This window comes from Callithrix jacchus, chromosome 4, assembly GCF_049354715.1.
Source record: "Callithrix jacchus isolate 240 chromosome 4, calJac240_pri, whole genome shotgun sequence".
Lineage (NCBI taxonomy): Eukaryota > Metazoa > Chordata > Mammalia > Primates > Cebidae > Callithrix > Callithrix jacchus.
In genome coordinates this window covers 55,784,456-55,805,165 of record NC_133505.1, presented here as the reverse complement: position 1 = coordinate 55,805,165, position 20,710 = coordinate 55,784,456, and the positions used below count along the sequence as shown (strand labels likewise).

At 41.0% G+C, this 20,710-nt stretch overlaps 1 protein-coding gene across 2 annotated transcripts in view; it reads left to right on the top strand.

The window, feature by feature from the left end:
* The window catches only part of TNFRSF21 (TNF receptor superfamily member 21), a 79,704-nt gene that overhangs the window by 9,438 nt on the left and 49,556 nt on the right, over positions 1-20,710 (top strand). For both annotated transcript variants that reach the window (XM_008994545.5, XM_002746620.7), the window contains exons 2-3: positions 13,243-13,894; positions 15,400-15,894. In XM_008994545.5, coding sequence (XP_008992793.1) covers positions 13,243-13,894; positions 15,400-15,894 — 1,147 coding nt within the window. The remainder of the gene's footprint in view (positions 1-13,242; positions 13,895-15,399; positions 15,895-20,710) is intronic.

Genomic DNA, 20,710 nt, shown 5'->3' with positions numbered 1-20,710 from the left:
GAGATGATGGTGCTAGGGCAGTGAAAATGAAGATGGGGATTGCTAGATAGAAATTTTGGAGAGAGTTTGCTGATGGTGAGATAGGAGGGAGCAAGTGATTCTGAAAGAAAGTGGTGATCAAGGCTGATTCCTAGGTTCCCACGTTGAGCAGTCTATGGTAGTCTGATTACTTTGGAAAGGAGGGCTTGGGGAGCAGTGGGTGAAGCAGGGAGGCCTTACGTTTGGATGCTTATTGAATACGTTTGAGGTGCCTGTGATTCATGTCAGTTCAAGCCTTTATGGCTGCCACTTTTTAATAGCTCTGTCCCCTCCAGTTGACTGTGTTGAGCCGTTCTACTGTTGGATGCTCAGCTTGCTGTCTCTTTGATCTTCCACTGCAAGTAGCACTAATGAAGTTGTCTCTGTACAAACCAATTGCTTTTTCCTTTTGGGTTGTTTCGCCAAGGTGTGTTCCTCAAAGTGGAACTGCTGGGTAAAAGGACGTGAATGAACAGTTTTATGGCTTTTGCTGTACATTGCCAGATTGTAGTCCAGAAGAATGGAATTAATTTAGAATGCCACCAGCCAACTATAAATATGCTTTCTAGCCTACAAGCCTTCGAACATTGGAGTTTATAACTTCAAATTATTTATGCTGCTTTTATATAGATGTGTGAGGGTCCTTGGTTGTGCAATTTTGAATTTCAGTAGTACTTAGGGATGTCAAACATTTATCCACAAGATGATCTCCTTTGTAATTATGTACTCATGTAGCCCTCTGTCATAACTATTAAGTAGAAGTTATGTTAGGCACATTTGTATGAATTATTTATATACATTTTTAGTTTTATAAGCTTTATTAGCAGTGTATGTCATATTTTACATTCTACTTATGTTATTAAATATAATAATATTATATTTAATAACATAAAAGTTGAGATTTATGTTTTTATTTTTGAGACAGAGTCTTGCTCTGTCGCCCAGGCTGGAGTGCAGGTGACGTGATCTCAGCTCACTGCAACCTCTGTCTCCAGGGTTGAAGTGATTCTTTGGTTTCAGCCTCCTGAGTAGCTGGGATTACAGCATGCACCACCATGCCTGACTAATTACTGTATTTTTAGTAGAGACGGGGTTTCACCATGTTGACCATGCTGGTTGACCTCAAGTGATCCTCCCACCTTGGCCTCCCAAAGTGCTGGGATTACAGGCATGAACCACCGCACCCAGCTGAGATTTATATTTTTAAACCTGTTTTCTTTTTTGTGTCTGAGAATATTTTGATTTTGTTGGTGCTGTTCATTTTAACAGAAATTGATCCATTTTCAGGTGCAATAAACTATTCTGATAACTTGGAATTTTCTATGTGATCTTTTTTTTTTTGAGACAGAGTTTTGCTTTTGTTACCCAGGCTGGAGTGCAATGGTGCGATCTCTGCTCACTGCAACCTCCGCCTCATGGGTTCAGGCACTTCTCCTGCCTCAGCCTCCTGAGTAGCTGGGATTAAAGGCACGTGCCACCATGCCCAGCTAATTTTTTTGTATTTTTAGTAGAGACGGGTTTTCACCATGTTGACCAGGATGGCCTCAATCTCTTGACCTCGTGATCCACCCGCCTCGGCCTCCCAAAGTGCTGGGATTACAGGCTTGAGACACCACGCCCGGCCTATGTGATCTTTTAAATGTTGGGTTTGTTGACTTTTTGGACTTTAGTGTCATATTTGTGATAAGAACTACGTTAGTGTGTTCTGCAAGATAGTAATATACATTGCATGAGAAAAGGGTTGTATAGTCAAATATGTTTGGGGAATGCTAGGTTCAACTGGGTCATTTCTGGCAGGTCTCCTGCAGGGCCTGCTGGGGCCTTCAATAAGTTAATATTAATTGTGCCTTTCTGACAGAAGGCTCTAATCGGGAGCACTTTCTAAACTTTTAGACCAGGGGCTAGTAAACTTTGTCTGTGAAGGGCCAGATGGTATTATATTTTCAGCCTTATGGGTCATGTGGTTTCTGCTCTAACTACTTAATTCTGCGTTTGAATGGTGAGAGCAACCCTAGGCAATACCTAAGAGATTGGATGTGGCTGTGTCCCAATAAAGCTTTATTTGTGGACACTAAAATTTGATTTTCATATAATTGTTATATGTCACAAAATATTATTATTTGATTTTTAAAAAACGATTTAAAATGGTATAAAAACTATATAAATGGTATAAAAACTATTATAATATTTTTTAAAAACTATTCTTAGCTTGTGAGCAATATAGAGACAGGCAGGTACTGGAACTTACTCTTTTAAAATTTTTATTTATTTATTTTAATCTGAGACAGGGTTTTGCTGTGTGCTCACTGTAGCCTCAACTTCCTGAGCTCAAGTGATCCTCCTACCTCACTCAGCCTCCTGAGTAGGTGGAACACCACCATACCTGGCTCTTTTTAAAAAAAATTTCTTTGTAGTGACAAGGTCTCCCTATTTTGCCCAGGCTGGTCTCAAACTCCTAGGCTGAAGCAATCGTCTCCCCTTGGCCTCCCATGTGCATTCTTTTTTTTAGACCATAGAATCATTAATATCTCATGGGACTAGATCAGGGAAACTCAGTGTGGGAAATGCTTCCTTAAGTTCTGCTCCAGTTATCTAAACTGTACTTATTAATAGTAAATCCTTTCTGTTCCCTGTGTTTTCTCATTTGCTATATACGAAGTTTTTATTTCAAATGTTTTGAAAATGCCAGTGGGCCCATGTTTTTCTTTTAACACTTTACCGTGCAGTCTGTATTTTTCGTATTGTCGTATGCTCTGTCCAGGACAGTTTGTTTCAGATTATAGCTTTTAAAAATCTGAAGTCTTTGATACACTTCTCAGGAACTGAATATTTACATTTTAATTGGGGTGTTTTGAAAGACTGTCTTGGCCAGGTGTGGTGGCTCACACCTGTAATGTCAGCACTTTAGGAGACTAAGGCAGGTGGATCACTTGAGATCAGGAGTTCAAGACCAGCCTGGTCAACATGGTGAAACCCCATCTCTACTAAAAATACAAAAATTAGCCAGGCATGGTAGTGCACATCTGTAATCCCAGCTACTGGGGAGGCTGAGGCACAAGAATCGCGTAAATCCAGGAGGCAGAGGTTGCAGTGAGCCAAGATTGTGCCACTGCACTCCAGCCTGAGTGACAAAGTGAGACTCCATCTTAAAAAACTAAAAAAAAAAAAAAAAAGTGAAAAAAAGGGGATTTTCCATCACTGGTTAGAAAATCTAAAAAATAAAAAAAAACTAATAGATTGTAAAAATACAGTCCATTGTTAAGTTGGTGAGAGTGATAATTAAAATAGCATTCATGGAATGCTTACTATGTGTCAGACAAGTTCTTCCTGCTTTATCTGTATTAACAATTAATTCTCAAAACAGTAGATATTGTTAATTAACTCCTTTATACTAATGAGGAAGCAGAGATACAAAAGTGAGCCGTTTGCCAAGGCCACCCAGAATTAAGGATAAAAAAACCCAACATGTTTTTCTACTCACACACAAGGCTCAACACACTACCTTTGACACCACATTCTCCAGTGGATGCCAACTGAGTGCCCTCTAATTGAAGTCAGTTCTGACGCTATCTACCTGGAGGTAGTGTCAGATCCCACAGTTTAAAGACTGTCCCAGAAGACTGCTCCCAATAACTGATGTCAAACACAAGCCACAGGTTATTTTGCCTGTGCTTCAGTTTGACTGACTATAAATCAAGGTTCCCACAACCCCTTCCTCAGGTTTGATTAATTTGCTAGAGCGGCTCACAGAACTCAGGGATACACTACTTACTTAGCCTCCCGAGTAGCTGGGACCACAGGTGTGTACCACCACACCCAGCTCCAGTTTCTTAATATGATAAAGGATATGGATGAACAGCTAGATTGAAGAGATGCATAGGGAAAGGTGTATGGAAAGGGGCATGAAACTTCCATACCCTCTCTGGGTGTGCCACCCTGCAGGAACCTCCAGTGTTCAGCTGCCCAGAAGCTCTCCAAACCCCAGTCCTTTTGGGCTTTTATGGAGGCTTCATTACTTAGACTTGATTGATTATATCACTGGCCATTGGTGATCAGCTCAACCTTCAGCCCTTCTCCCCTTCACTGAGGTTGGAAATGGGGTTGAAAGTCCCAACCCTCTAATCATACCTTGGCCTTTCTTGTGACCGGTCTCTATGCTGAAGCTATCTAGCAGCCCCCAGCCACTAATCATTAGCATATAAAAAACATATCTCTGGAGATTTTAAGGTTTTAGGGTTTTGCCCCAGAAACACAATATCATACCTAGCTAGTTCCTGGTAGATCTGGGCTGCTTGGCACACTATAGGCTAAAATATTAATGGGTTTTGTTTATGCGTGATTTTTAATTTAATTTAATTTAATTTTTTTAATATTTAAAGATGGGGTTTCACCATTTTGGCCAGGATGGCCTCTATCTGTTGACTTCGAGATCTGCCTGCCTAAGCATCCCAAAGTGCTGGGATTGCAGACGTGAGCCACGGCACCTGGCTTATGCGTGCTTTTATGCTGGAGTTGCTGCACTGGCCATAGTCATTGGTTTTGCCTTGGTTCATATGCTTTTTCATAAATCCTTAGTGAGCACCGAGTAGCATTCCTTCTGTATCTTTCCTCCTGTCTTGCATGGAATGCCAATTCATTTACTACTTAGTGACTAAATAAATGGGTAGCTTACTCTTGGCTTCTTCATGTATGCAGAAGTCTTAGAAATAGTTATTTCTAAGGAGACGGAAGGAGATGAGGTTCTGTGACTCCAGGACTGAGTGCTGCTGAGAGTACACTCTCCTGCATTGCAGGTTCCAGGGAAAATAGCACCTGGGTTAAGTCTCGCCTGGCTTTTCTTTTTTTCCAGTGTCTCCTGAGCTTGCCTCATCTGGTCCTGCAGTCAGCACATTCTAGCCTTGGCATCCTCTATGTTCACCAGCTTTAAAAATGGTCCCTGCTTTTGCCTTAGCAACAGAAGACTTTTTTAAATCAGAGAGGATAGTACAACATGCAGGAGTTGACCAAATTTATATAACATAACCGGGAACAGTTCTGTCTGTGATTTGTGGAAGCTCTGTCCTTGAAGCTTTCCTCTTCGTGCATTCCTTTCCCCCTCTCCCTGCTGCTCCCCCTGCTTAAAATCTACAGGATTGTAAGCAGCCAGTGTCTTGATATTACACATTCAATGTGATGCTCAAAATAAAATGATCAGGAATTCTGGAAGGTCCGGCTCTGCCTGGGTTTTGCCTTTTGATCATCTGCTATCATGTTTTAGATTCACTATCTCAGGAATAACTTGCTTGCATTATCATCTCTACAGTAACTGGGTTTCCTCTTCAAAATATTAGTTTTATGCAGCATTAAAAAAAAACTCTACAGCAAACTCATAGGCAGTCCCCCTGCCTGCCTGTTATGAATAGAAAAAAAGTTTATCACTGCCTTGTCTTTGCTCATTTTCCATTAAAAATTATTAGAATTTGATAGGGAACAAGAATGACAAAAATATGTTGTAACCGTCAGCTGTGGGGAATCTTTTGTTTGTTTGAAGGATGAGGTCATGGAGTAAGAATTGTTAAAGAATAAATAGGCATCGACATTCTGACATGTCTTTGCAAATCTGGGTGCTTCTTGTCCTAGTCAGGCCCATCTCTGTGTCCTAGAATAGACATGACAACAGGACAGGTGTGATGTGGCTCACCAGGGTGAACGTGGAGGCCCAGGGAGTCTTTACAGTTGGTTATTTAGAGCTACCTCCTCCCTCTTTTGAAATTTCTATTGTTCTGGGTTTACCTTTTAATCATTCAGTGGGCATCTATGGTTCTCATAAATCCTGTACGGTTTGGGAAAGCACACTGATATTTGCCTCATTTATCCATTGTTGGTGAAATAAATGTCCTGGATAGATGAAATTTTCCAAATAACTCATGTTTCAACTAGGATGGAGCATAGATAATTTCTAGAGGATAATCTTATTATGCTGCTTATAATTCTAATTACCAAGTTAGTATTACCTTTTTTAAAGATATAAGAGGGAAGGCTGGGTACAGTGGCTCATACCTATAATTCCAGCACTTTATGGGGCTAAGGTGGCAGGAACCCTTGCGGCCAGGAGTTTGAGATCAGGCAGGGTGACATAGTAAGACCCCACCCCCCACCAAAAAAAAAAAAAAGGAAAGAAATGAGAAGGGAATGTTTTAACTCTTTGATACATTTGCTTGTCAACTTAAGCACCCTGCGGAGTATAATTCTTGTAAGCCATTTGTAGTTCCGTTAAAACGGAGTGATGTCCTCAGGGTCTTTGGAAGTGAAATGAAGTATTTGCCCTTTTACTGAAGGGTATAAGACTAGACTGCTCTATCTCTTGAGTTATTGTGGCTACATTGTGGAGGCTTCAGGTTTTCTCCTGCTCCCTTTTAAACCTGTGCTCATCTTTAGCAACTTTTTCTATGACCACTTTTAATATGCTGATTCTAATTATTTATGATCTGTAAGTCCGTCCATTCATTCATTTATTCAACTAACACTTGTCAGATATTACCATGGATCAGGTCCTTGAGGGCTTGGATAGCACCAGTAAATGAAATAGACCTGATCCTTCTCCTCATGGAGCTTGTGATCCACAGGGGAAGACATGCTAAACAGAAAAATGTGTAAGTACAAAATTATGGTAGCCATACTTGGGGGGGAAAAAGGGAATGAGGGGATCTTGTGAAACTTGTTTTCATTAGTGTAGAGGCGGTCAGGGATGGCATTCCAGAGAAAGTCGTATCTCTGTTAAAGACTTTGCCTTTCATCTAAGTCATGTGGGAAGTGATTGAGAGTTTTAAGCAGGGGATGAAAGGATGGATTTGGTGTGTGAGTTAGAGTGGGCGTCAAGAAAGGAAGCCAAGATCTCAGTACTCATTGCTAAACTTTCAGAGGTCTGACGATTCCTGTGAGTGAGCTTCTGCTCTCTGTATTTTTTTTTATATTTCTTTTGACTGTGTTATGCAGGTGTTGACAGACTTTTTCTATAAAGGGCTGGATAGTATATTATCCAGCATATAGTATATATAGTGTATTCTATAAAGGGCTGGATAATATTTTAAGTTTGCAGGCCATAAAGTATCTTTTGCAACTATCCAACTCTGCGACTGTAACATGAAAGTAGCCATAGTCAATACCTACATGAATGGCTGAATTCTAATCGTGTTTAAAAGAACAACTGGCATGTAGGATTTAGTTTGCTGACCCCTGGTTTGAAGGATGCTTTGCTTCTTATTTCCATGATCTTCATTATTGAGGTAGTTGTGCAAGGGACAAAAGGATCTTATTTCTATGATCTTCATTATTGAGGTAGTTGTGCAAGGGAGGAAATGCAATCTATGTGGTTGTTCCTGGCCTTAAGCTGCTTATAATCATTATGGGAAGATAAGTATATAGACACTTAGGAGGCCATCAGCAAACATCACAAGACAATATATAATTAGGCACCAATATGATGAACAGAAACAGGAAATGTGATGAAGAGTTCACTCATCTACTTGGAATCTGGGTGTCTAGGAATAGTTTTTAAGGCTTCACAGGGAAGGTGGAACTTGACAGATATAATTGTAAATACTTAGAGGGTTAGAGGTGAATACAACCTAGTCTGACTTGCAAAGTTTAGTGACGCAGTATTAGAAGATGAACAAAAGCAAATCACAGAACACTGTGTGTAGACAGTCCCTGTTGGGTATGTAAGACAAAACAAAAATCCCTGGGAACAGCCAATTTAAGGTATGCATGCGAGTATGTATATATAATGTGTAAATGCTCAGAAAAGGGTCTGGAAACATGTGCACCAAAATTGACAGTGAATCTCTCTGGAGATGAGTAGATTTGAGCAGAGACTTAAATGTTTTACTCTATATTTCTTAATTGCTAGATTTATTACATGAATGTTTATTTTCATCATAAAAAATACTAATTAATACCTGGCAATATTAAAACAATATGCCAGATTGGTTAAGAAGCTGAGAGAGTGATGCAGGGAGTGTGATTGGGCAGTCTCCAAAATGTGTCTCAGAATCAGAGATTAGAGCCCTTAGTTCAGGGCATCCAGAACTTGGATGAGCATCAGAATCACTTGGAAAGCTGATAAAAAGGTAGTTGAATAATATTAGCTTAATTAGATTAATTGCTTGCTGTGATTATTTAGGGAATTTCATCCTTAACTTCATTCTCCTTTCTCAGCTCTTTCCTTCTAGCATGTTTCCCTGTGGGTGGTGTATTCAAGATTGCAGGACAATGAATGAATGGGAGAGGGAGCAATTGCTGAGCTGAGTGTCACACTAAAGACATTCACCTGTGCTGTTACTCACCTTCATACCCCTCTGGGGTACTGTGCCCCACCCCCAAGGGAGCCAGCATCACTACCGGGAGAAAAAAAAAAAAAAGGAAAGCTGAAAAAGAAAATGAACCAAAGCTAAAACCTAATAAAGATCACCCACAGTGATCTTAGATGATGGGCCTGGGATGTTAATTTTTTAAAAAGCTTCCCAGGTAATTTTGATGCTGCCTTTGAGACCTGAGGCTTTGAATAACTCTGGTCTAGTTTATCCTATTCTGTACAGATGAAGGAATTAAGGATCTTGACCAGGTAGGACTCAGCCTCAGGCTCCCACGTTCTTGCACTTTTCAATGATTGTGTCCCCCGATTCAGGTGTTTTCCTAGCATTAGCTTTGGGTGGCATCTCAACTTGTTGTCCTGTTATACAGAAACCTTTTTTTTTTTTAAGCGGAGTTTCACTTTTGTTGCCCAGACTGGAGTGCAGTGGTGTGGTCTCGGCTGTCTGCAATCTGCCTCCCAGGTTCAAGCGATTCTCATGCCTCAGCCTCCCAAGTAGCTGGGATTACAGGCATGTGACACCATACCTGGCTAATTTTTGTATTTCTAGTAGAGATGGGGTTCTTCCATGTTGGTCAGGTTTGTCTAGAACTCCTGACCTCAGGTGATCCACCTGCCTTGGCCTCTCAAAATGTTGGGATTACAGGTGTGAGCCACTGCACCTGGCCGAAATCATTCTTAAATGCCACTTTTGAATGGGATCCACCTCACCCCCCTTACCCATTGCTCACTCCCTGATCAACATTGGGAATGATTTTTACAGTGTTTTAACTTTCTCAGAAATCAGAGAATTGCCACCAGGCTAGTGGGAAAAGCCCTAGTTTTAGATCATGATTTGACTAAAAGGCCCAGGAAAATGGCTTTTCTCAAGTGCCCTCTGAGTCTCTGTAAAGAGAAAGGGACATTGCCAACTCTTCTTCTCAGCAGGGTTTCAATCAGGCAAAAGAGTCCATGAGCAGTCCCTCCAGCTTTGTAGCACACATTGGGTTAACTGTTTACTTCGGAATTGGAAAAGGCCTTCGAGGTCCCTCTAGTTCAGTGATTTTCAGACTTGTTTTAGGAATAAACCCTCCTGCAAATGAATTCTTACTTGGGAAACCCTGTTAGCAAATTGGTAAAGTGGAACTGCTTGGTTTAGGCAGAGATGGGGGGCTTGGAGCCTACCTCCCACCCCTCCCTGGTCCAAGGGGCATCCTGAGAACTGTGTTCTGTCCAGTGCTCTCTTAAGGTCTATTTGAAAACCACTCATTTCTTTCTTTTTCCCCTTCTTTAAGTAATCATTTACCAAATTCAGCTGACCTGAGCCCTCAAATCTGTTACCTGCTCTCCATTTCCACATCTGCCACCCTAGTCCTAGTCACCACCACCTTCCATGTTGGCTTTCACCTTCCAACTGGGTTTTCTAGTCTGCTCTCCCCCATGCCCCTTTCACCCTCTTCTCTGAAGCAGATAGCTTTTTTATTCACAGATGCAATTATATGCCTCTTCCTCCCACTTATCATGTAAACATTTAATGACTTCTCATTGCATTTTGAATTAAGATCAGCACATGGAGCCTCTTCAGATGTAACTGTGGCCACTCTGTTGCATCTTGAGATAGAGCCACAAGCTTTTTAGCTCCTGTGCTGAGTTTCCTTCTGCTTCACACTTTTGCTCTGGTGTTCCCTCTGCCTAACCCCTCTTCACTGCTTCTTGCCTGGAGTTAATTTCTGCTTCGCCATCCTCATGAGCTATATCCAAAACATTTCTCTAACTTCCCTGAGCTAGGACACCCCTGTTAAATTTCCTCATAAGATTCTGTATTTCTCTTTCTCAGCAGTGATCTCAATTCTGAGAAATTACTGGTGTATTCTTTTTTTTGTTTGTTTGTCCCAGCCTAGACTGTAAATTTCAGAAGGGCTAGAATAGAGTTCTCAAGGTTCTGTCCTCAGCCCATAGCATGGTGTCTTACACACACTTACTAGGTCTTCAATAAGTATTTGCCTAATGAATTCATAGTGTCTAGTTTTTGCACAAATCTCAATTCTAATGTTAAGCCTGGGCACGACTGCAGAGGGATCATTGTTTGTTGGCTCTGCTTGTGGGAGCTGGAATTGTCTCTTGTTATATGAGGTAATTTAAAGGTCTGTTTTTAGAGACACATTGTCTAAAGTGGGTTACCTAGTATGATACAGTTTAAACAGGGCCGAGTTTTGCTTTAATTAGAAACTTGATCTGTTATTCCAAATGAACAAAGAGCTCTAAAATCCACTGAAAATCTGAGAAAGAGTGTGGGGGCTATGGAGTTTGGAGGTGGGTTTTATGTACAGCTAGGAAAATCTCTTTGGTAACTCAGTAATTAGGGTTCCCTACTTCAGATTTAGAAGTGCATATTTGGGGGGAAATACAGAAAGCTGTAGGAAGCCTACCCCAACTCCACACCCAGATAACACACATACTTGCTATTCATGACCTCTGTGCTCGTTCTGCAGAGCTACCCTCATGAGTGTGTGTGGGTATGTCTGGCTGCTCATCCTCCCACACAGGTAGGGAGACTGACTTAGATCACAGAGCATGTCAGAGTGATGATATTCATCACTGACCACCATCCCCTGCCCAGGTCTTGGGTTCAGTTCTCTTCTTTCATTAATTGAAGTGTAATAACCTGCCATTTGGGTTACTAATACAGCTTTCAAACTTTCAGAACACTGCAGGTATCTAAAACTGTTTTTCATATAGACACTCCAGGAAGTACAGAGCAGAGCCACTTTTGCAACCTGTTAGGTTGGGTCTTTAGTGGAGAGATAGGGTCTAATCTTGTTGTTGGTATTCTTTTTTTTTTTTTTTTTTGACATGGAGTCTCACTCTGTCATCCCAGGCTGGAGTACAGTAGCTCAATCTCGGCTCACTGCAACCTCCGCCTCCCAGGCTCAAGAAATTCTCCCACCCCAGCCTCCTGAGTAGCTGGGATTATAGGTGCATGCCACCACATCTGGCTAATTTTTGTAGTTTTAGTAGAGATGGGGTTTCACCATGTTGATTAGGCTGGTCTTGAACTCCTGACCTCAAATGATCTGCCCACCTTGGCTTTCTGAAGTTTGGGAATTACAGGCGTGAGCCACTGTGCCTGGCTGGTATTCTTGACAACTGTAACTTGGGCTCCACAGGATGGGTCCTGTTATCCAGTGCATCTGCTCTGCTCAGAAAAAGGTGGCTGGGGCTTATTTTGCCAATAGAAGAAACAAGAAAAGGAAAGGTAAAGTTAGAAGGGAAAGGGGAAGACATTACAGAATTGATCATGAAGCAGGAGGTTTTTTTCAGGCTCCAATGTGAGGTTAAGTTTCTTAACAAGAGAATCAATAACTGTACTTTTTTTGTGTGGGGAGGGTCTCTACAGAAAAAGTGAAAGTATCCTCATAAACTGAAAATTAGTTTTAAATATCATCATTTAACTAGATGAGCAGCTCTGGGATAGGGGAAGGGACTTCCAGGGAAATACTTTTGATTCAACTAGTTAAATTTTGGGGTGGGAGAAAATTGGATCTTGAATTAAGTGTCAAGGTGCTAAAAAGACAGACACTTTCTGATCACTATGAAAAAAGTTCTGATTTATTCTCTTAGTCACTGGTATAGCAGCCAATTTAGAAGGAATTTATCCTGCTCTGCTGGTTAGCTGATGGTTTGAGGCAGCCATGATTTTCTTGACACATAAACTTCATAAAGGATAGTGAAAACTGTTGGAACTTCTCAATATTCATTAACGCAGAAAAACTTTATCTTAATATTCTCCCCCCGTCTCTTCTCAGAAGTACCTCAGGATTTAGTCCCACAAATATAATTGCCTTTCCCCAAGTGCCTGTTGACTCCCTCTTGCTGGGTCTAGCTATGGTCTTCAGAGTCTGAACAAACAGGGTATGAATCAAAAAGCATCAACTCTGTTGTTTAAAGCACATTACAAAAATGCCAAGGGCCTGCCTCCGCTTTGAAAAATAAAAATGAAAAGTTTAGCTTCATGTAGGCAAACTGTCTGAAAAAATCAAGCCATGACTATCGGGTAATGCCAAGCAGGCAGTCTGGTGCTGTGGAAGTGGCAACTTGAATGCATGCCTTCCTGGTTCTCAGTTGCTTTGTCCTGGCCTCACGGAATGGCAGTTTAACACTGGGGTTGGGGAAAGAAAGACAACTATTAAGCAAATTATTTTCTTGTTGCATCTGGATTTTGACTAGTATATAACTTTTTTTTTCTTGAGGTAGAGTTTTGCTCTTGTCACCCGGGCTGGAGTGCAATGGCTCAATCTCAGCTCACTGTAACATCCACTTCCTAGGTTCAAGCAATTCTCATGCCTCAGCTTCCTGAGTAGCTGGGATTACAAGCATGCACCACCATGCCTGGTTAATTTTGTATTTTTAGTAGAGGTGGATTTCAACATGTTGGCCAGGCTGATCTCGAACTCCTGACCTCAGATGATCTGCATGCCTCAGCCTCCCAAAGTGCTGGGGTTACAGGTGTGAGCCACTACACCCAGCTGTATATAACATTTTAAATCTCAGCTACAACATGTTTTCACATGCATATTCTCAACTGATTTTTATAATCAATTTGAGAGACATTGTCAGTTTCATTTTACAAATGGAAAATAAGGAAGCAGAGACAAAGGTCAGGCACTAAAACCAAGGCATCACAGCCAGTAGGTCAAGCACTAGGGTGGGATCTAAGTCTTCATTTCTCTTTTTCTACTATGCTGCAGCAGTGCTGTCAAGAGGATGCAGTCCTGGTCAGATCCTTAATGGGAATGATGATGGTGGTGCTGGAATTGTTGGCCCTTTTTCTCCTCTGCTCCTATGTAACATCTTGTTTTTTTCTTTTCCCTTCCCTGCCCTTCTGTTTCTTTCAGCTTGGATTCCTTAGCACCACCACAGCTCAGCCAGAACAGAAGGCCTCAAATCTCATTGGCACATACCGCCATGTTGACCGTGCCACCGGCCAGGTGCTAACCTGTGACAAGTGTCCAGCAGGAACCTATGTCTCTGAGCATTGTACCAACACAAGCCTGCGCGTCTGCAGCCGTTGCCCTGTGGGGACCTTTACCAGGCACGAGAATGGCATAGAGAAATGCCATGACTGTAGTCAGCCATGCCCATGGCCAATGATTGAGAAATTACCTTGTGCTGCCTTGACTGACCGAGAATGCACTTGCCCACCTGGCATGTTCCAGTCTAACGCTACCTGTGCCCCCCATACAGTGTGTCCCATGGGTTGGGGTGTGCGGAAGAAAGGGACAGAGACTGAGGATGTGCGGTGTAAGCAGTGTGCTCGGGGTACCTTCTCAGATGTGCCTTCTAGTGTGATGAAATGCAAAGCATACACAGACTGTCTGAGTCAGAACCTGGTGGTGATCAAGCCGGGGACCAAGGAGGCAGACAACCTCTGTGGCACACTCCCGCCCTTCTCCAGCTCCACCTCACCTTCCCCTGCCACAGCCATCTTTTCAGCCTCTGAGCACATGGAATCCCATGAAGTCCCTTCCTCCACTTATGTTCCCAAAGGTAACTTAACCTCATGAATTATTTATTTGAGGAAGGCTTTGAGCCCAGTGGAGGTACCAAGAGTGGGCTTGTACCAAAGATGTTTTCTCCATTTTGTATATTCCAGAGTCACTCCTTGGAGAAGAGGCCTTCATATGGTGGCTAATTAAATCTGGCTTCTTTGGACTTATTAGAAACATTTAGACTCAGAAGTTTTCTATTAGGGGAGATGAAATATCTAAAAACTAGGTCACATCAAGCTATAAAATATGAACCGAGAGAAACAAGGACAGCGTGTGACCTTATGTAAGTCACTTAACCTCTTCAGGCCTCGGTTTCAAATTTGTCAAGCAAATGAATGATTTAGATGTTTAAGGTTCCTTCCAGATTAAAAGTTTTCCAACATGGAGTCAGTCCCAGGCAAACTCAGCCAGGAGCAGAGAAATAGGGAGAAAGGGAGAAAATGCCATTACATCTGGAAGCGAGGGATGGATTTTGAATCCAGGTTGGGCAAAGAATGGGAAGGAAAGTTAAAAGCATCAGGAAATGAGCAAATTTGTATCAGATTGAAGGTAACTAGCACTCATGTCTGGAAAATAATAACTTTATTTTTTACCAATAATTTTAACTTTATTCTTTGTATCAATTATTCAAGCTTTCCATCAGAACCTCAAGCAGAATATAAAATTTAACCTTTATTTTCAAATACTTTTTGAGTGAATGTAATTTTCATGAGATGATGACCAACTTGAGTTGTTCCTCCTCTGTACTCTCATGCATGATTACATTTAGCCTTCATTATAACCCTGTGAAGAGGGCCTTTTTACAACTGCCAATTGAAATGAAGAAACAGACTCCAAGAGCTCAGATGGCCACTCCAGCTTTCTTTAGGCCAAGTCCTGTCTCTTGGGACTCAAAATTCCCATCTCTCATACTTCTTAATGAAGATTACTTGTGGAAGTTTCTCTGAAAGAAGTCCACTAAGCTACCGGCCCAAATCTTGTTTAATCTATTGATAATAGATGCTTTTATTCACTGACCTGTCCCACCAAGTCTTTCACTAGTCAAATTTGCATTTGAATTATTTTCTTTTTCTTAGTCATAGTCTCAGTTTTACCACTGCATCATGAAATAGTCAAAAGATGGGAGAAGGAGGATGGACAAAAGTATTAAATTTGAACTCATTCTCTGAAAACTTAAAATAAGAGTTGACTAGATCTCTGCACATAAATGTGTCTGCTCAGTATGTGAAGTACAGGAGAAGCTGCTGTCAAGCTCAGATGTTGGATCCTTAAGGATGCCCTTGGTTTTGGTGTAAGAAAGTGAGTTTAGTTCCATTTTTACCTTCTATATGAAGGTGCTGTTAGGGCCTTTATGAAAATGTTGCAGCATAATTTATTCTTAAGGCCCAAAGGTCATCTCATCTTTGATTATCTGGCCTAACTTGGAGATGACCAGGGAAAGGAGGGAATTTATAGATCCCCAAATATGGAAAAGCTCTTCCCCCTCCTTACTCTTTTTTCTAGGCATGAACTCAACAGAATCCAACTCTTCTGCCTCTGTTAGACCAAAGGTACCAAGTAGCATCCAGGAAGGGACAGTCCCTGACAACACAAGCTCAGCAAGGGGGAAGGAAGACATGAACAAGACCCTCCCAAACCTTCAGGTAGTCAACCACCAGCAAGGCCCCCACCACAGACACATTTTGAAGCTGCTGCCGTCCATGGAGGCCACTGGGGGCGAGAAGTCCAGCACGCCCATCAAGGGCTCCAAGAGGGGACATCCTAGACAGAACCTACACAAGCATTTTGACATCAATGAGCATTTGCCCTGGATGATTGTGCTTTTCCTGCTGCTGGTGCTTGTGGTGATTGTAGTGTGCAGTGTCCGGAAAAGCTCAAGGACTCTGAAAAAGGGACCCCGGCAGGATCCCAGTGCCATTGTGGAAAAGGCAGGGCTGAAGAAATCCATGACGCCAACCCAGAACCGGGAGAAGTGGATCTACTACTGCAATGGCCATGGTGAGCCTTCTCTCTTTCCTCCTTGCTCACAGATCTCTCTGCCACTTTTTCCATAGTCCCTGTTTTCGGAAGGAATGGGAATGCATAGTTTGTGGAATCGCCTTCATAGACCAAACACTGCTTAATCTACTCGAGTTATAGAAAAAGAGATTGACCATCCCATTAGAAGTAATGCATTCAGAGAGAATAATCTCTCTTCCTCCTTTTCCCCTTGGCACCTAAATGGAAGAATGATGCAGAATCAGAGACTGAGTGATCCTTAGGGACTTTGTTTGACCTTGCCATTTAACAAATGAGAAATTTGAATTCAGAGAGGTTTGGCAACATTGATTGAAACAAGAGGCTAGTTGTTCTTTCAGGACAGATGGGACGAGACTCCTGGCTGTTGGAGCACTTGCTTTTCCTATACATTAGACTGTGAAGCAAATGAAGAGGGCAAAACCCAGCTTGTCATAAGTTTGCCTTTTTCAATCAGAATCTTGCTTTTAGATTCCTGACAATTTCCTAATATATATATTTTTTCCCCACTTAAATTTTTAGGATCCCATGTCTGTCAGGAGGGTAGGATGGTCGTTTGGATTGTAGATCCCAAAAGCAGAATATGTCGGTCATCATCTGAGTCTTGGCATTGCATCCCTTCCCTGGTAGTCAGCCTGTGTTGAATACAGGCTGGAATATTTTGGCCTTTCCTCTTTTGAGGACAAAAAATAGCTCGCAGAATTTGTCCCAGAGCTAAGTTTGATCTGAAGACTGTAGTTTTTAGGATTGTGCAGTAACTTTCCTTTCTTTAAATCCTAAATGAAACTTCAGCCCAGTTTTGATAACCCCATTCAGGTGTGTTGTCTCCCCTCAAAGAGAAAGGGGTATATCTACTTTTCCAGAAAGCAGTTTGGCTTTCTGTAGTCTCACAAATATTTATACCATTTGGCATGGCAATTCCATTCTTGTGAATCTATCATAAACGTATAAACAGAAATACCGAAACAAAGATGTAAGCACAAAGATCGTAAACTTTTAACTCAGTGTTGTGTCTCATAGAAATTGAAAATAACAGAGGGACAGTTTTAGAGGAATAACAAGTAAATTAGAATGGACTATCATGTAGACATTGAAGATTTTATGAAATGTTTTATTTTAGCCAGGAAATCTAGGTTACAGAAAAAATGCACCAACCTACATACTTTATAGAATATAATTCCAACTGTCTTAAAGCTTGTGAATAAGACTGAATGGAAATCGGCCAAAATAACAATTTTTTCCCCCAGTGTGGTGGGTGGGATTTATGTGTGGGTTTCTTTTACTTTTTTTTCTTTATTAGTTTTCTGTACTTTCCCCAAGCTTTCTGTACTAAGTACATGCTACTTCTATAATGAAAAATTTAGATAAAGTTAAAAAAAAACTTGCAACTCATTTTGCTGCCCCTTGTTGATTTGTGTAAATCAAGCTTGTCCAATCCATCACCCAGGATAGCTTTGAATGTGGCCCAACACAAATTCATAAGCTTTCTTAAAACATTATGAGTTTTTTTTAGCTTATCAGCTATTGTTGGTGTATTTTATGTTACCCAAGACAATTCTTCTTCCACTGTGGCTCAGGGGAGCCAAAAGATGATGTAAATGATCAAAAGTCGAGTGAAAATTGGACAGAGGCAAACATCCTATTTGGGTCCTATCAGACTAAGCCTACATAAACCTGAATAAGACAGTTATTTACTGGAAGCCTGTCTGGGGAAAGCTTCAATTCCCCCCTTCTTTTCAATTAAAAAAAAAAAATCTTTTTATTTGCACAGAATTCCAAACTTTTGAAAAGTTGCAACAACAGTACAAAGAATACCTATATACCCATGCCCACATTTACCTATTATTAACATATTGCTCTATAATTTGTTCTCTCTGCATAAAAAATATACCTACAGAGCCAGGCGCGGTGGCTCATGCCTGTAACCCCAACACTTTGGGAGGCTGAGGCATGCAGATCACCTGAGCCCAGAAGTTTAAAACCAGCCTGGCTAACATGGTGAAACACTGTATCTACTAAAAATACAAAAATTAGCCAGATTTGGTGGCTCATGTCTATAGTCCCTCCCTACTTGGGAGGCTGGGGCAGGAGAATCACTTGAACCTGGGAGGTGGAGGTTGCATTGAGCCAAGATTGTGTATTCCAGCTTGGGCCACAGAGAGAGAATTCATGTCAAAAAAAAAAAAAGAAAGAAAGAAAGAAAAAAAATCACATACAGATTTTACATTATAAAATATGTATTGTAGAATAGCTTATGTATTATATAACATGTGATATATAATATATAAGTATATGCTTATATACACATACATACATGGACAAAATAAGTTTTCTTTTTTTTTTTTTGAGATGGAGTTTCGCTCTTGTTACCCAGGCTGGAGTGCAATGGTGCGATCTCGGCTCACTGCAACCTCCGCCTCCTGGGTTCAGGCAATTCTCCTGCCTCGGCCTCCTGAGTAGCTGGAATTACAGGCACGCGCCACCATGCCCAGCTAATTTTTTGTATTTTTTTTTACTAGAGACGGGGTTTCACCATGTTGACCAGGATGGTCTCAATCTGTTGACCTCGTGATCCACCCGCCTCAGCCTCCCAAAGTGCTGGGATTGCAGGCTTGAGCCACCGCGCCCGGCCCCAAAATAAGTTTTCTTAATTTTATGGCCTTTTATTCCCTGATACTTTAGCATATATTTTCTGACAATAAGACTATTCTTTTCAGAAAACATACTACAGTTTTCAACCTCAATAAATTTAGTAGGGTTACAATCCTTTGCCTTTCATTTGCCAATATTGTCTGTTGACCCAATAAGGCCCTTGGTAGATAATATACTTTTTTTCCTCTAGCGTAGGATCCAGTCTAGGATCAGAATTGCATTAAACTGCTCTGTAAGTGGCTAGGCAGGATATTGGTTCTGTTGCAGATTTACCCAATTAGTAGAAAACAATGTGAACATCCTGGTAGATAATTAAATATCTGGAACTGTCCTCTCATTATTCACTTTATTACAAAAGCAACTCCATTCCTTTAGTAGTTGCATTTATAGATTAGATTATGGTGAGCTACATTTCTAAACTCTCTTTTGCAATCTCGTTTTTAAAATTCTTGAGAATACAGCAAGTTGTAGAAGTAAAAACTGATCCAGCAGCAGAAAGTAATTTAATACAATGACCTTAGACATTCTTATGACCATGGTAACTTTATAAACTACTATGCCTGTGTCCTTAAAACAATATCCTATTTTGTAAAAATAATGGAAGTGCCAAATCAAACAAAGCCCAATCCTACCCTTCTGTGAAAGCAGTACCTCAGCAATATGCTTTTCAAACTAAATTACAGTAGTTTCATTCAGGCATAACTATCTCTTCCAATAGTTTAGGCTTGTTCCTCAGATTTTTGCATTGGGATATTTATATTTAAGGTGTTTTTCTAAGGAAAGTCTTTTCTTTCCAAATTGCTAGTCTTAAACATGCAACTGGGTAAAATCCTATTACAAAGAGAGGTTCTGTTTAATAAAGCCATTCCAGGTGCTCAGAGAGGCCTCTAGAAACAGGGCTTTGTTGGTCTGATGGCAATGAGTTCTGGCCAGCAGATAATCCTGTATAATGAGATATTTTCCTGGTCCTTGTCCATTTTAAACTGATTTGTTCATGAGGATCAGGTGGGAAGGAAATGGCTTAGCCTTGGGCTGTTTTCTATCAGAGGTCTTCTAAAACCTTACTTATCCCTGCCTACCCTCAATAGAATAAGCCAGACGCCTGGATGACATATAGAGCCTCCAAACTCTGAAGCTAGGCCATTGGTTTCCATCTCTTGCCAACAGGAACCTCTTTTATTTTTCAGCTCTGCTCATCCCTCTTTGTCTACCATGGACTTATAGTTTTTAAAGTTGAATTCCAGAAAGCTACAATCCTACTTTCATGGAGTCCTAGTATTGGATATGTAAGATGAGGCCTTGTATGACTAGGAGATGGAAGAATGAGAGTGCTGTGGTATTTTGTATGCTTTCTTCTTTCTGAAGTCAGAGCAATTTTATGTTTGGTAGATGTTGGTGTATGTTTGGGAACTAGACTGTGTTTTCATGTAATACATCTATATCAGCAGCAGGAATTGGAAGTACCTTCAGAATGTTTATACACAAAAATATAATTAAGAGGTTGAAGTGTCATGAAGATATGAATATTGTTAATATTCAGTTTGTCATTGCTTTTTACATTTTTTTAAAAAATTTTTTATTGCATTTTAGGTTTTGGGGTACATGTGCAGACCATGCAAGACAGTTGCATAGGTACACACATGGCAGTTTGTTTTGCTTCCTTTCTCCCCTTCACCCACATTTGGCATTTCTCCCCAGGCTATCCCTCCCCAGCACCCCCCGCCGCTGGCCCTCCCCTTTTCCCCCCAATAGACCCCAGTGTTTAGTACTCTCCTCCCTGTGTCCATGTGTTCTCATTTTTCATCACCCACCTATGAGTGAGAATATGCGGTATTTCATTTTCTGCTCTTGTGTCAGTTTGCTGAGAATGATGCTCTCCAGATTCATCCATGTCCCTACAAAGGACATAAACTCATCATTTCTGATTGCTGCATAATATTCCATGGTGTATATGTGCCACATTTTCCCAATCCAGTCTGTCATCAATGGGCATTTGGGTTGGTTCCAGGTCTTTGCTATTGCAAACAGTGCTGCAATGAACATTCGTGTGCCTGTGTCCTTATAGTAGAATGGTTTATAGTCCTTTGGATATATACCCAGTAATGGGATTGCTGGGTCAAATGGAATTTCTATTTCTAAGGCCTTG